Genomic DNA, 12,673 nt, shown 5'->3' with positions numbered 1-12,673 from the left:
GCATTCTCTGGTTCTCGACTCCAGATCAGAGTCATCACTGTATTCTGGGGGCGCCTTTGCGGCTATTTTTCCATAAAATATGTTGGGATCCATCCGTGTGTCCTGCATGAGGCCGTGCAGCACGTACGTTATCCGCCTAGGCAGTTTAGCAGACAAACACAAAAAAGGCACACTGTACACTCAACGGGACGAAAAACGCAGCATAGTGCCGGGTGTTGCCTATCGGCAACAAACACGAGACGTGCCCTTACGGGCGCAAATTAGCAGAGCCATAGATGTAATTTGAAAAAGAGCAAACTGAGGCATTCTTCTAAACAAGTGCGAAAAGCCACGGAGAAAAAAACGAGCGCTTACCAGGAAATTGACGGTCAGAGTCTGAAGTCGTGTAGGCGACTGCTGTGCAGAGATTTCCGCGCCAAACTTCTTTTTCCTCTTCTTCAATTTCTTTATTATACGTCAGATTGCGCTACATGCCCATGTGGTAGTAAGATGGGGTGGAGTTTGGAGTAAAACAAAAGCGTCCAAAACCAAAACGGAACCAGAAAAAAAATATTTTCTGGTGTGTAGCCTGTGGGCAACAGTCGTGAATAGAGGGTTAATTCGGTCTGCTTTCCCACCGGGCCATACGCAGACATCGCCATCGATCTACGATGTCAGCACAACCTCCACCTCTTCTGAGTGAGCAAATTCAACAATCGTGAACGACATCTAAAAGAGAAAACGAAGCAATCAACATGAATTTTAATATAAATTAACAGGCGTTACAGGAATTGCAGGAGCATTATTAAAAGTCCACCGAGACACATCAGCTTACAAACGCTTTTGTCAACCAATATTCTATGGAAAAGAACATGTTGTCCTGCCAACTGTCTTTGTGTCCTTCAAACATTGTTTCTTTGCAAGGAAAATAGTGCTTGATGTTGCAACACTGTGATCTTTCTCAACGACACGTGTGATCAAGAACGGCCATAATCAAGCACGAGTATACGTTGATCGTCCCATGACCCAGTCAAAAAAACCATTGGGAATACCAATTGGAACCATTTGGTTTTTGGACACGATTGGAACCAATTGGACTAGAAACCAACTGGAACCAGTTGGAACCAATGGGACTAGAAATCATTTGGAACCAGTTGGTTCAATGGTGTCCAAAAATCAACTGGTTCCTATTGGCGAGCAGACCAACTGGTTCCAATTGGTATGGAATGCCAATTGGTTCCAATGGTGTTCGAAAATCAACAGGTCTGTTTGTTTTACTGCGACCAGTTCTGAAACCAATTAGGTCCCATTGGAGCTATCATTATGGCGTATTCAAAATGCAGCCAGGTACTCCAATTGGTTCTTGTGTGAATCTGCAAGAACGTGCAGCGGTGTGAAGTGAGCATGCACTACTTAAAGGAATACAAAGAGAGCAACAGTGTTAAAGTTTATTGAGAAGAATATAACAACATGCTTCAGCTCACTCATTGGCCTTGTTCTGGGACCTAAAAAAAGAGAAATATAAGTTTTTACATATATTCCATTAATAAATTGGCTCCCAGATTTAACAAAGGATTCTCAATCATTTATAACATATAAAACTACGGCAATTATACGCCATCCTTGCATGTATGTATGCTATAAAAAAATTTAATGTAAAAGAAATGAGAAGATGCCATATAAAAGCTGTTTTCACACCAATGCACACACCGATTCGGTTAGAACAGGCGTCAATAGTTTTAGCACAGAAAGGGCAATGGCTATTCGTAGCGACCGTCGCAGAACAAACAACGAATAGACAATAGAAAAATACCAAAGGGTATGTGCAAAATGCATACAGCTACAACTCTGCAAAAACTTGTCATACATACCGCTTGGCAGTTTTCTCAATATCTGAGATTTTCTCGCTTATGAACCTGTTGAATGACTTTAGAGCGTTTTCAAGATGACCTTCAGGAAAACCCTGAGCACGCAGGCGCTCTCTGTAACAATCTATGAACCGAAAACAGTGAAAATGGGTTTTAAGTCTCAATGCACACACCACACCACCATCCACAAATATTTGTAACTTGTAATGCCAATCAGTACTTTGATATTTTCATTTCATAACAAGATATGCCTACAGGTCCACAAATATTTGTAACTTGTAATGCCAATCAGTACTTTGATATTTTCATTTCATAACAAGATATGCCTACAGGTCTGGTCATTATGAATGCAAATATGAGAACCCAACTACACTGTCACACTGAAATGGTATCAGCAGAATATTCGTGACCTACAGTAGCACACTGGCTATGAAAGAAACCATAGAGGGCTCCAGATTATTCTGGGCAGCCTGAGGTTCTCTCACATGCACTGATATCCCCTAGCATAACCTTTCACCTACATCGAAAGGCAGTTGCTCTCAAAGAGGGTTCCATAGAACCCAGAAGTTTTGCAAACTGCTTTTTGGTGTTCCCTGCGTACCTTCATTCATGCATGCATCACCTGCCACTTTTTTTACCCCCTTTATTTTAACCATATAATGGTAGTGCATTTTGTTATACACTCGTCTATTGTATAGATAGTTACTATTAATTGGAACTCTGGCATTTTTAGAGCATCTGTACACTACAAGCCCCTTTATACACCCATGTTATGCAGGAACGACTGCAGGTTCATGAGGTGCCTTAGCATTCTTTTGCAAGTCGTTAGCGTTCCCACAGGTTCAAAAGATTGAGAACCTCTGCACTTGGGTACAGCTGATCAGTACAGCCAAGCGCTTAAACTGCTGAGCCACTGTAGTGGTTGGTCTCGGCGAAGAGTGGTACTGAACGTTGTAAAGCTTACTTAAAACCGCCACTGCTTGACACTTTCTGCATGCATAGCTAGAACTGGTATAATCTGTACTGGACATGGGCACTGAAACCTTTTTCAGTGAAAACCAGGCCAAACAGTAGGAAGATATACACCCTGCTTAACAGCTTAATGCTGCAATCCTGTGTTCCCAATTCAAAGTGTTAGTGACTGCTGTTATGTGTTAAATCGCTGTTGTGTTGACGTCTGTACCTTTCAGTACGGCCACCTTCCATGGAGTCAGTGGTTCCTTTCTTTGGCGGCCAGGGTGACGGGGGCAATGTTTCCCTGGGAACATATTGCAATATTTAACATTTATGCATGACAAAACCGCCTAGTATATAAATAATGAATGCAAAGAAGCTTGATACCTTCAAGAGACTTGGACAATAGGACTGCAGGGTACCAAACTGTCACAAGGAGGTCTTTAACAAAAAGTGAATCTTTTGTGCGGCCTTCTATTGTTTTCCATGTGGTCCGCTTTATCAGAAGTCCATTTCCAAGATCAATCTGAAGAAAACTAAGAAGTAAAAGATGACTGCATCATTCGTACACAGAAGCAAGGTGGGGAAAAAAAGCAAAAATTTGTAGATTCCCAGTGGTACCTTGCCCTTTGTGGACTGCGATCTCGCCTTACTGCAGGCGTACAACAAATAATAGTGCTAGTTTATGGGACACACTAATAAAAGCTTATGGGGAAGAGCTTGATATGGCCAACACTAACCATCTTGCTGCACTGATATTTTTTATGCGATGATGTATACAGCTCGTTCCATTCTCGCGCCACCGTTGCCGTGACCTAGTATCGCTCCAAACAGATCGCGAAAAATACCAGCAGCTCCATGGGCGGTGGCCCTGTGCAGCTGCTGGCGCTCGTTAATGGTGAAAGAAGCGGGGTTCATTTCTGCATGCAGAACTCTATTGCACCAATACCCCTAAAAGCTTAGCTTAATGAGGAGAAGGCGCTAACATGTCTACTCTTAATGCAAATTTAGCCTAAGCGTCGTCCTAATTTTTTTCCCTTCACAAAGAAACAGCAATTACAGAGACATGCACTAATCTTAACAATGAGACATCACATAGGCAAGACATCAGAAATGCCATTTTTTTACCCTAACTTAATGTCAAACTGCAAAGCGAACCAGTAAAATGAAATATATAGGAACCTGCTTGCCCTCTGTGACAAGCTATGATATTGGCAGTGCAAGACAAAACACAATAAGAAAAGCAGAACAATTTAAATGCTTTTGCTCGTTGCCAAATGGTGCTGAAATGTAAAATTCATGTTCATAATTGCAGCAAACTGTAAATCTAGACAGTGTGTCTTGTCAGGAAGCTAAGAATAATAAGGCTGCCAAGTGAGATATTAGCTGAAGTCCCCATACCTTATCTGATAAGGGATCTTCTTCCTGGGCAACTGAGTGGTCCAAGGTACTCGGCGGCGGGGAAGCAGGGCTTTTTAAGCATGCTTGAACAGCACCAGAAGTGCTTGCAGTGGAGTGCTGTTGTGGCCTTGGCGGCGTTACGAATTCTTTCGGGTAGACAGGAGCTGTAGAGAGGTGAAAAATATGTGCAACAGATGCAGCAGCTTATTGAAGGAGTATAGACACCTAACTATTGAATGCATTTTTTTTTGTAATAATGCATAAGGCATTATTATAAATGAATTTCGCTACATAATTTATAACCGAATTTCTTTCTTACGCTGTTTCAGTTTCAACAGCTAAGCGGTGACTGTGGCATCAGAGTGTGGTTACAGGTCCCGTGAGACATGAAAAAACTGCAAAATAATCGCTGCCTCCTCATTCGTTGTCATTCCAGTTCTTGAGGAAGGCTGGCTTCTGCACTGTAGTGAAATAAGATGATGAGGCAGTGATTATATTCCAGTTTTTCCATGCCTCACATGACATATAACCACACTTTGAGTCACAGCCATCGTTCAGCTGTTGACACTTAAAACCAAAACAGCCTGACAGAAAATTTCAATTCTAAATTATTTAGTGGCTGTAGGCAAGTACAACGTCGCGATTGATGCAGAGCAGTGTGTTCCACATCACTGTAGATAAGAAAACATGCCACCAAAATTAGATGTCTATACTGCTTTAACAAGAAAGGTTAAAGAACCTTTTTTTGTAATGTTAGACGTTGTTCCTCAGCTGCAAAAGGTCTTAGCAGGATGCGAGTTTCTTGATCTCACGCAGCCTCTGCCGTGCACTGATGAGCTGTCTGACATTTGTGATGGAGCTATGTACCATGACTTTGTTGCTGCTACTTGTGATGCTGGCCATAGGATCAGCTTTACACTAAATGCTGACGGTACTCCTCTATTTAAATCAAGCAATACTTCAATCTGGCCTATTCAGCTGATCGTAAATGAGGTTCCTGCAGCAGAAAGAATGAAGAAACTCATCTTGGCTGCTCTATGGTTTGGCAAGGATAAGCCGTGCATGGAAATGTTTCAAAATATTTTTGTGCAAGAAATGAACAGTCTTTCCATGAACGGCTTTTTACTTAACTACAAAGGTCATGCAGAAGTGTTTCATGCTTTCTGCATTTGCTGTTCAGTTGACGGTGTGGCAAGAGCACCAATGCAGGGAGTAACCCAGTTCAATGGATATTTCGGTTGTAACTGGTGTCTCCAGAGAGGCGAGAGAGTTGGAAAGGCAACGAAATATCCAGTTGTTAATGAGTGCAAAGATCGGACTGAGGAGCAGATGATCAATGACATGGAGGCTGCCGTTCAAAATAAGCTTGTAAATGGAGTAAAAAGTGTTTCCCCACTCATTAACCTGGAACATTTTCATATAGTCTGGAGCTTTGTTCCTGACTACATGCATTGTGTTTTGTTAGGGGTGGGGAAACAGTTTTTAGAGTTATGGCTTCAGCCCTCAGCTCATGCATATTATATAGGCTTAGAGCAACAACTCGATAAAAAGATTCAGTCAGTAGCACCTCCAAAAGAAGTGAGAAGGTTTCCTAGGCCAACACTTGAAAGAAGGTGGTGGAAGGCTAAAGAATGGGAAAATTGGATTCTTTTTTATAGTTTACCAGTTCTTGAAGGCATATTGGAAAAAAAATACTTAGACTACTGGGCACATCTTGTAGAGGCTATACAAATCTTGGTGCAAGAAAAAAAATTTCCTCCTCAGACCTAAACGTTGCTGAAGTATACCTAGTGATCTTCCATGGTTATGCACAACATTTTTATCGTAAGGAGTGCATGACCTTTAATATGCACCAACTCCTTCACCTGACAAAAAGTGTGCGCCATTGGGGGCCACTGTGGGCTCATTCAGCCTTCCCATTTGAGTCTGGTAATGGGACCTTAAAGCAAGCAGTCAAAGCTGCCAATGGCATCCCACAACAAGTATGCAGAGTCCTGCAAGTGGATGGCTTGGTTAACAAGCTCAGTGAGGCAACAACTTCTATTACAGTTGCATCCTATAGTGCCACTCTAGGTTCGGGCTCCAGGACACTAAATAGTGTTGCTATTCCCGGTGAGGCGCGATTCTTTGGGAAGGGCACACCATTCTTGCAGCCGCAGTGTGAAGTAAGAAACATCCATATGCTGCCTGAAAGTCCTGTGCAGTATGCAAGAATGTATAGAAATGGCTGCATTTTTACCAGCTCAAATTATGCTGTGGGAAGGAGAACTAATAATTCAGTTGTTCTTCTTTCAAATGGATCGTATGGCATCCTTAGGAATATTCTCTGCTGTAGGGAAAGCACATTTGCTGTCATTCAGCTGCTGAAGTGCATACCTGAAAAGTTCGGTGCATTAATTTCGCGTCATGTGCTAAGAGTTGTAAGGCATGAAAGTGTGCTGACATTGTCGCCGATCACACAGATTGAAAAAACTTGTGTCTTCGTTGACCTGGGTAGTACATATGTTTCAGCAGTTCCGAGGTCTTTGAATCTCTAAGTGGGGTAGCACTTGATTTTAACTTTTGTGTTTACTTTATAATGGTTGGTTGGTTGGTTTATTATGTTTATTGTCTGAAAGCAACTCAGGCTATAAGAGATGCCGTAGTAGGGGGCTCTGGAAGTGTAGATATTGAGACCACCGGGGATTTTTTAACGTACACTGACATCGCACAGAACACGGGCCTCTAGTATTTCGCCTTCAACGAAATGTAACTACCGCGGCCGCGATCAAACCAGCGTCTTTCTGGTCAGCAGCCGAGCACTATTACCACTGAGCCACCGTGACGGGTCAAGAGAGCCGGCACTCGGGTGGTCCTAGGTAGCCTCCCTCAAGTATTGATAGAGTCCAATGCTCCTCAGTGATTGGACTAGAACCGGCGTATTCAGCATAGCATGGCCGATGGGATGTCGGACATTAATATACATGAATCACCACATGCCATTTGCCTGTGCTTGTCAAATAATCACAATTCTATTTTTTTTCTTACTTCACGTGTCCGTGATGCAACAATACCTGTAACATCAGAGTTAACGGTATTGAGGTCACACAAAGACACGCAGAGAGTAATACAATCACAGTTTTGTCTGATTCAATTGTTCTTTTATGTTCGAGAACACTTGCAGGCTAGTTGGTACATATTTTCCGAAAAAAAAACAGTCTCCGTGATATCAGTATTGGCAAAATTAAAAATCATGGTGTTTACTGTTCCAAAGCAACTCTGGCCCTGAGGTAATGTAGTGGAGCTAGGGCTCTTGTTTTTGTGCAGATACCTTGTGAACTCAATTGTAGAGAATAGCCGGTGTTTCACGCATTTTATTCTTTGCCAGTCCACCTCTGCCCATTGTGTTACACGGACCTAGAAAGGGGCTCTCAATAAAGTTGCGATACACCTGGGATGTTAAAAGGCACCGCTTCATAATTATCCTCCAGCAAGAATTATTTTAATGTGTTTTGCGGAAGCTGAGTTATATATAGACAAAGTTTGAACTTCCATGTCTTCGTGCCTTTCCCTCTAGTCTCGCATGCCAAAATGACAGTGCTCCTCCACCGGCCTCACCCACTCTTCCCTGCCCCTACCTCCGCTGGCTGTAACACACACAGAGTGGCTGCGGTGGTGCTTGACGTCTGAAAGAATTTGGCACTGGGAACCAATGATAACCCCCGGCTGCTGACGTCACTTGCACCATGTGACATCGTATGCCAGGTTCTCGAACGAAAGCCCGGCACCGCGTGTCACCGCGAGGTGCAAAGGCGGGAATTTTTAAAAGTGTATTGTAAATTTCCCGCTCGCTTTTGAGGTCTCGTACTCGGCATGGTCGCTTGGTGGCCTGTACTCTACATAGTGCAAGCATTTTAAAGCCAAGCTCAAACACCCCTATCTGTGGCCCGGTAAAGGACTTCCCCATTCACATTCAGTTACCTGGTTCTATGCCAGTTGCAACCACCTTATCCTTACAAACTGCTAATCTTATTGGTTGACCTCCTTGGCATTGGCTGCCACAGTTGACTTGCCTTAGTTTTGGTCCATGGTTTATGGGGGTTTAACGTCCTACTTCCCCGTTCACTTTCAGTTGCCTGGTTCTATGCCAGTTGCAACCACCTTATCCTTACAAACTGCTAATCTTATTGGTTGACCTCCCTGCTATTGGCTGCCACAGTTGACTTAGTTTTGGTAGTTTTGGTCCATGGCTTATGGGGGTTTAACGTCCTACTTGCCCATCACTTTCAGTTACCTGGTTCTATGCCAGTTGCAACCACCTTATCCTTACAAACTGCTAATCTTATTGGTTGACCTCCCTGCCATTGGCTGCCACAGTTGACTTGCTTTAGTTTTGGTTCATGGTTTATGGGGGTTTAACGTCCCAAAGCAACTCACCTAGGCTATGAGGGACGCCATAGTGAAGGGCTCCAGAAATTTCGACCGCCTGGGGTTCTTTAATGTTCACTGACGTTGCACAGCACACGGGCCTCTAGAATTTCGCCCCCATAGAAATTCGACCGCCACAGCCGGGATTGAACCTGCGTCTTTCAGGTCAGCATCCGAGCGGAGTTGCCTTAGTTTTGTGGGGCTTTAATGTTCCAAAGCAGCTGAGTGTGAGAGGTGCAGTAGTGGAGGGGTTCCGGTTGGATTTAAGCCACATGGGGATGTTTACTGTGTGCTGACATCGCACAGCACACGGGTGCATTGTCTTTCAGCTTCATCGAAATAGTCGAGACTGAACACTCATACTCTGGTCAATAGTCGAGCGTCTTAACCACTGAGCTGCCAACTATTTCACTCCAAATCCACTCGGCAGAGGCAGTTGTATGGCTGCATCAGATGAGTTGCTCTGCAATGCCATTTTACATAGGTCCATCACAGTTCTAAAATGAAATTATTTCTCATTTTGTGCACTTATAGATGTTGTAATGTGCTATGTACGGTATAAATTTCCTTGGACGGATGCAGTACTGGAAGGAAACTGCGAATATTCGACCTCCTGGGGTGCTTTAGAGTGCACTCACAATGCACAGCGCTCTGATCCTTTGTATTTGGTCTCCATCAAACCGTTTGACTGTCGCGGCTGGGAATGAAATAAAAATGAGGAAGCTCATCTTGGCTACTCGATGGCTTGGTAAGGATACGCCATGCATCCAGGTGCCTAGTCACTGAGCTACCATGGCAGTCTCTTTGCATTTCTGCTTTGGATTGTGTAATGACCACTCCCTTCAGTGCATGCATTTATAGACCAGATTCTTTTAGCCTCGCACGCAGACTGCGGACGCGCTCCTACTCTCGACACCAGGCGCCGCTTCTCGGCGTGGACTGCGGGATGAGCGTTGCGGTGCCGGCGAATGTTCGTGTTTGTTTATGCGTGGCGTTTAGTTGTGTCATTATTGAGTGGTTTGGGTGAGTAGCTAAGATGTACAAGAACTACTCGTCGGGGCGGCACTGCGCCATCGTTGGCTGCAAGAACAACCAACGTAAACGCAAGCTTGTGATGGATGAAAACTGCGCCGAACATCTGTGCAAGAGGCGTGTGTGTATGTGCGGCGTGTACTCGTTGCACAGATTTCCAGCTGCGCCTGAGAAGTGTAGGGAATGGGAAATCGCCCTGAACCGCAAGAACTTCAAGCCAAGCAAACTTGCACGTGTAAGTGTTATTCCACTTATGACAGTGAACATTCTGCTGAGAGACACCGCGCCACTGATGCCGTTGCACGTTTTTTCGTTTATTACAGGTCTGTTCCGTTCATTTTATTGACGGAAAACCTACCGCCCTAAATCCGTGCCCAATGCTTAAGCTTGGCTACGCGAAAAAGGTGAGTACGTCGTGCACATCTGCTTTCATGAGGTGGAAGTGGCTGTTTCGAAATCGTGATGAATACTAAGCGCTCTTACGCGAGATGCGTGTTCACGCCTTGCTTTTACACGCAACCGAACTTGCTGTGCGCAAGAACGCCTCGTACCGTGTGCTGGAAGTAGTGGTCGTAATGAGCTAGGCATTAACTGCTACCTCAAGGCTGCCGATAGCCGTCTTACCGTTGAACTATATGCCAATTGGCGTTATCAACCCATTACAGGCATGCGCGTTACGGAGCCAGAACGCAGCGATAAGCTGCGTCAAACAGATACCGGGTGCGCTGTAAACTCGCTATTAACGTCAGCGATTACTTGGGGATGGGCGCGACAAACACTGACATTGACGCATTCGAGATTCGTGCATAGCGTTTCGTCCAGTGACAAGAACGTACTACTTGCGCTGCGCCACAGACACAACACACACACAGACTTTTCAAAGCTTGTTTTAGTGTGCTGTAATTGTCGTTTAGTTTGGTTTATGGGGGTTTAACGTCCCAAAGCGACTCAGGCTATGAGGGATGCCGTGTTGAAGGTCTCCGGAAATTTCAACCACCTGGGGTTCTTTAATCTGCTCTGACATCGCAAAGCACACGGGCCTCTAGAATTTTGCTTCCATCAAAATTGGACCGCTGCGGCCGGGATCGAACCCGCATCTTTCGGGCCAGCAGCCGAGCACCATAACCACTGAGCCACCGCGGCGGCTTTTTGTGATGTAATTTAGAAAAGTTACCGACATGCTGTGGTTCAAAACGCGTGGTTGCAATTAACAAGCCACATCTAAAAATTCAAGAATGTGCACGTGGGATACTGAGAAAATAGGAGAAATGCCGGATTGTTAGCATGTTCTCGAGCTTCGCAGTTCACATGGACCATACCCCCTCTGTGCGTTTACATAGGTGACACGTGGAAGGAGGCCAATCCTGAGAACCCTCCAGCCAAAGGCTGCATCGGTGCAAATAATGGATAGCCAGGTAATATGTCTCTGCTTTGTCTTCATCCAAGTAGTCGAGCTGTCTCACTCAAACAATCAACTCACCTAAATGGGGTAGAAATGAATCGTAATTTGCATAGCATGAACGCGTTATATGTCTGAAATTTCCTTCGATGCTTTGTATTATTTTTATGTGCAGGCCACACAACATTCATAATGTTTGTATCTGGCACATATGGTGGACGAGCATCAGATAAGTTCATTGTTGAAGACTCTGGCTTTGTTGACAACTTGTCTGAAGGGCACGTAATCATGCTGACAGAGGTTTTAGTCTGAGTACTTCCATGAAGGAAAAGAGAGTGAACCTCAACACGCCGGCTTTCTCAAAAGGCAGGCTTCAGTTTACTGAAAGAGAAGCAACTACATCAAGACGCATCTCGCACCTGAGAATTCACGTTGAACGTGCAATTAATCGTATTAAAGTTTACAGAATTCTCAAGTATTCATTGCCTATTCATCACAAGAAGTTGATGAACAGCATTGTGCTAGTTTGTGCGAGGCTGTGCAATCTGAAAGGGCCACTACAGTTAAACCTCGATATAACAAAGTCGGAAAAATCGGCACTTTACTTCGTTAAATTGAAATTTCGTTACGCCGAAATTCGCCTCCCAGCATGCAAAGGAACTTCCAAAACGTGTTGTGAGTGCGGTGCACGCACGGCAAAATGCTTTATTAATGGTGAAAATAGACTTATCTTTTTCTGCGCTTTTTTCTTCATCAACAAAGGCGTCACACGTCGTTCGTAGACCCAGAGTGACTGGATGGCATCTTGGTCTTCTTCTGCGCTAGCAAACCGCCTGAGCACGTCGATCGCGTCGGCCACTTCGCGAGTGGTTGGGATGTCGCACTCATCGTCGGCTTCGCCTTCGCTGTCATCTTGAGAGTTTCCCAACACGTCGTTCACGATCGTTTCCTCCGTCACCTTCTCCGTCGCGAGGACACAGGAGTCTCCAAAAAGATAGTTATCCAGCTCGACTCCTTCCGGGATGGCACCGTCGCTGCGAAGACGATGCCACCTCTCATCAAGCGCCTCTTCTTCCAGCGCGGGCAAGTCCGCTTCAGAACTAGCTGCTTCAGCTGTCTTGAAGCCCGCTTTGCGGAAGCAATTTTCAAAAATCTCCTTTGAGGTGGAGTTCCAGGACGTGGACAACATCTCAAGGGCCTGAAACAAGTCTACTTTAGTGGGGCGTTCTAGTCGGAGGTCAAGCAGCAGCTTGTCAATTAGCCGCCGGCGATATGCACACTTTACGCTGTTTATTATGCCCTGGTCCAGGGGCTGAATTAGTGACGTGCAGTTCGGCGGCAGAAACTTCACCTCAACTTGCGACAGTTCTAAATCTTCAATGTGGTGTGCGGAGCAGTTATCCAAGATGACGCACACTTTGCGTCCAGCGGTTTTCATGTCCGCGTCGAAGGCTTGCAGCCAGCCACGGAAAATATCACGCGTCATCCATGCTTTTTGGTTGGATGCGTACTGTATTTCCAGCTGGCGCGAATTGCTGAAGCACCGCGGCTTCTTGCTGCGCCCTATCACGAGCGGCACACGCTTGTCGCTGCCATCCATGTTGGCACAAAGCAAGACCGAGATGCGCAGTTT

At 44.9% G+C, this 12,673-nt stretch overlaps 2 protein-coding genes and 1 pseudogene across 6 annotated transcripts in view; all 3 read left to right on the top strand.

The window, feature by feature from the left end:
• Positions 1-12,673, top strand: part of LOC144133180 (phospholipase A1-like) — a 129,303-nt gene that overhangs the window by 39,656 nt on the left and 76,974 nt on the right. The window lies entirely within an intron of this gene.
• LOC144133183 (THAP domain-containing protein 1-like) overlaps positions 4,836-12,673 on the top strand; it is a 57,410-nt gene continuing 49,572 nt past the window's right edge. For 2 of the 5 annotated variants that reach the window (XM_077666074.1, XM_077666073.1), the window contains exons 1-3: positions 6,779-9,876; positions 9,965-10,045; positions 10,982-11,056. In XM_077666074.1, coding sequence (XP_077522200.1) covers positions 9,646-9,876; positions 9,965-10,045; positions 10,982-11,056 — 387 coding nt within the window. In that variant the 5' untranslated portion in view covers positions 6,779-9,645. Of the gene's footprint in view, positions 9,877-9,964; positions 10,046-10,981; positions 11,057-12,673 lie in introns of all 5 variants that reach the window. The other 3 variants (XM_077666072.1, XM_077666069.1, XM_077666071.1) reach the window with 3 other exon arrangements.
• Positions 4,890-6,739, top strand: LOC144133179 (uncharacterized; annotated as a pseudogene).

Source organism: Amblyomma americanum, chromosome 5 (assembly GCF_052857255.1).
Source record: "Amblyomma americanum isolate KBUSLIRL-KWMA chromosome 5, ASM5285725v1, whole genome shotgun sequence".
Lineage (NCBI taxonomy): Eukaryota > Metazoa > Arthropoda > Arachnida > Ixodida > Ixodidae > Amblyomma > Amblyomma americanum.
The sequence above is the reverse complement of the archived record's forward strand: the minus strand, read 5'-3'. Positions and strand labels throughout refer to the sequence as shown.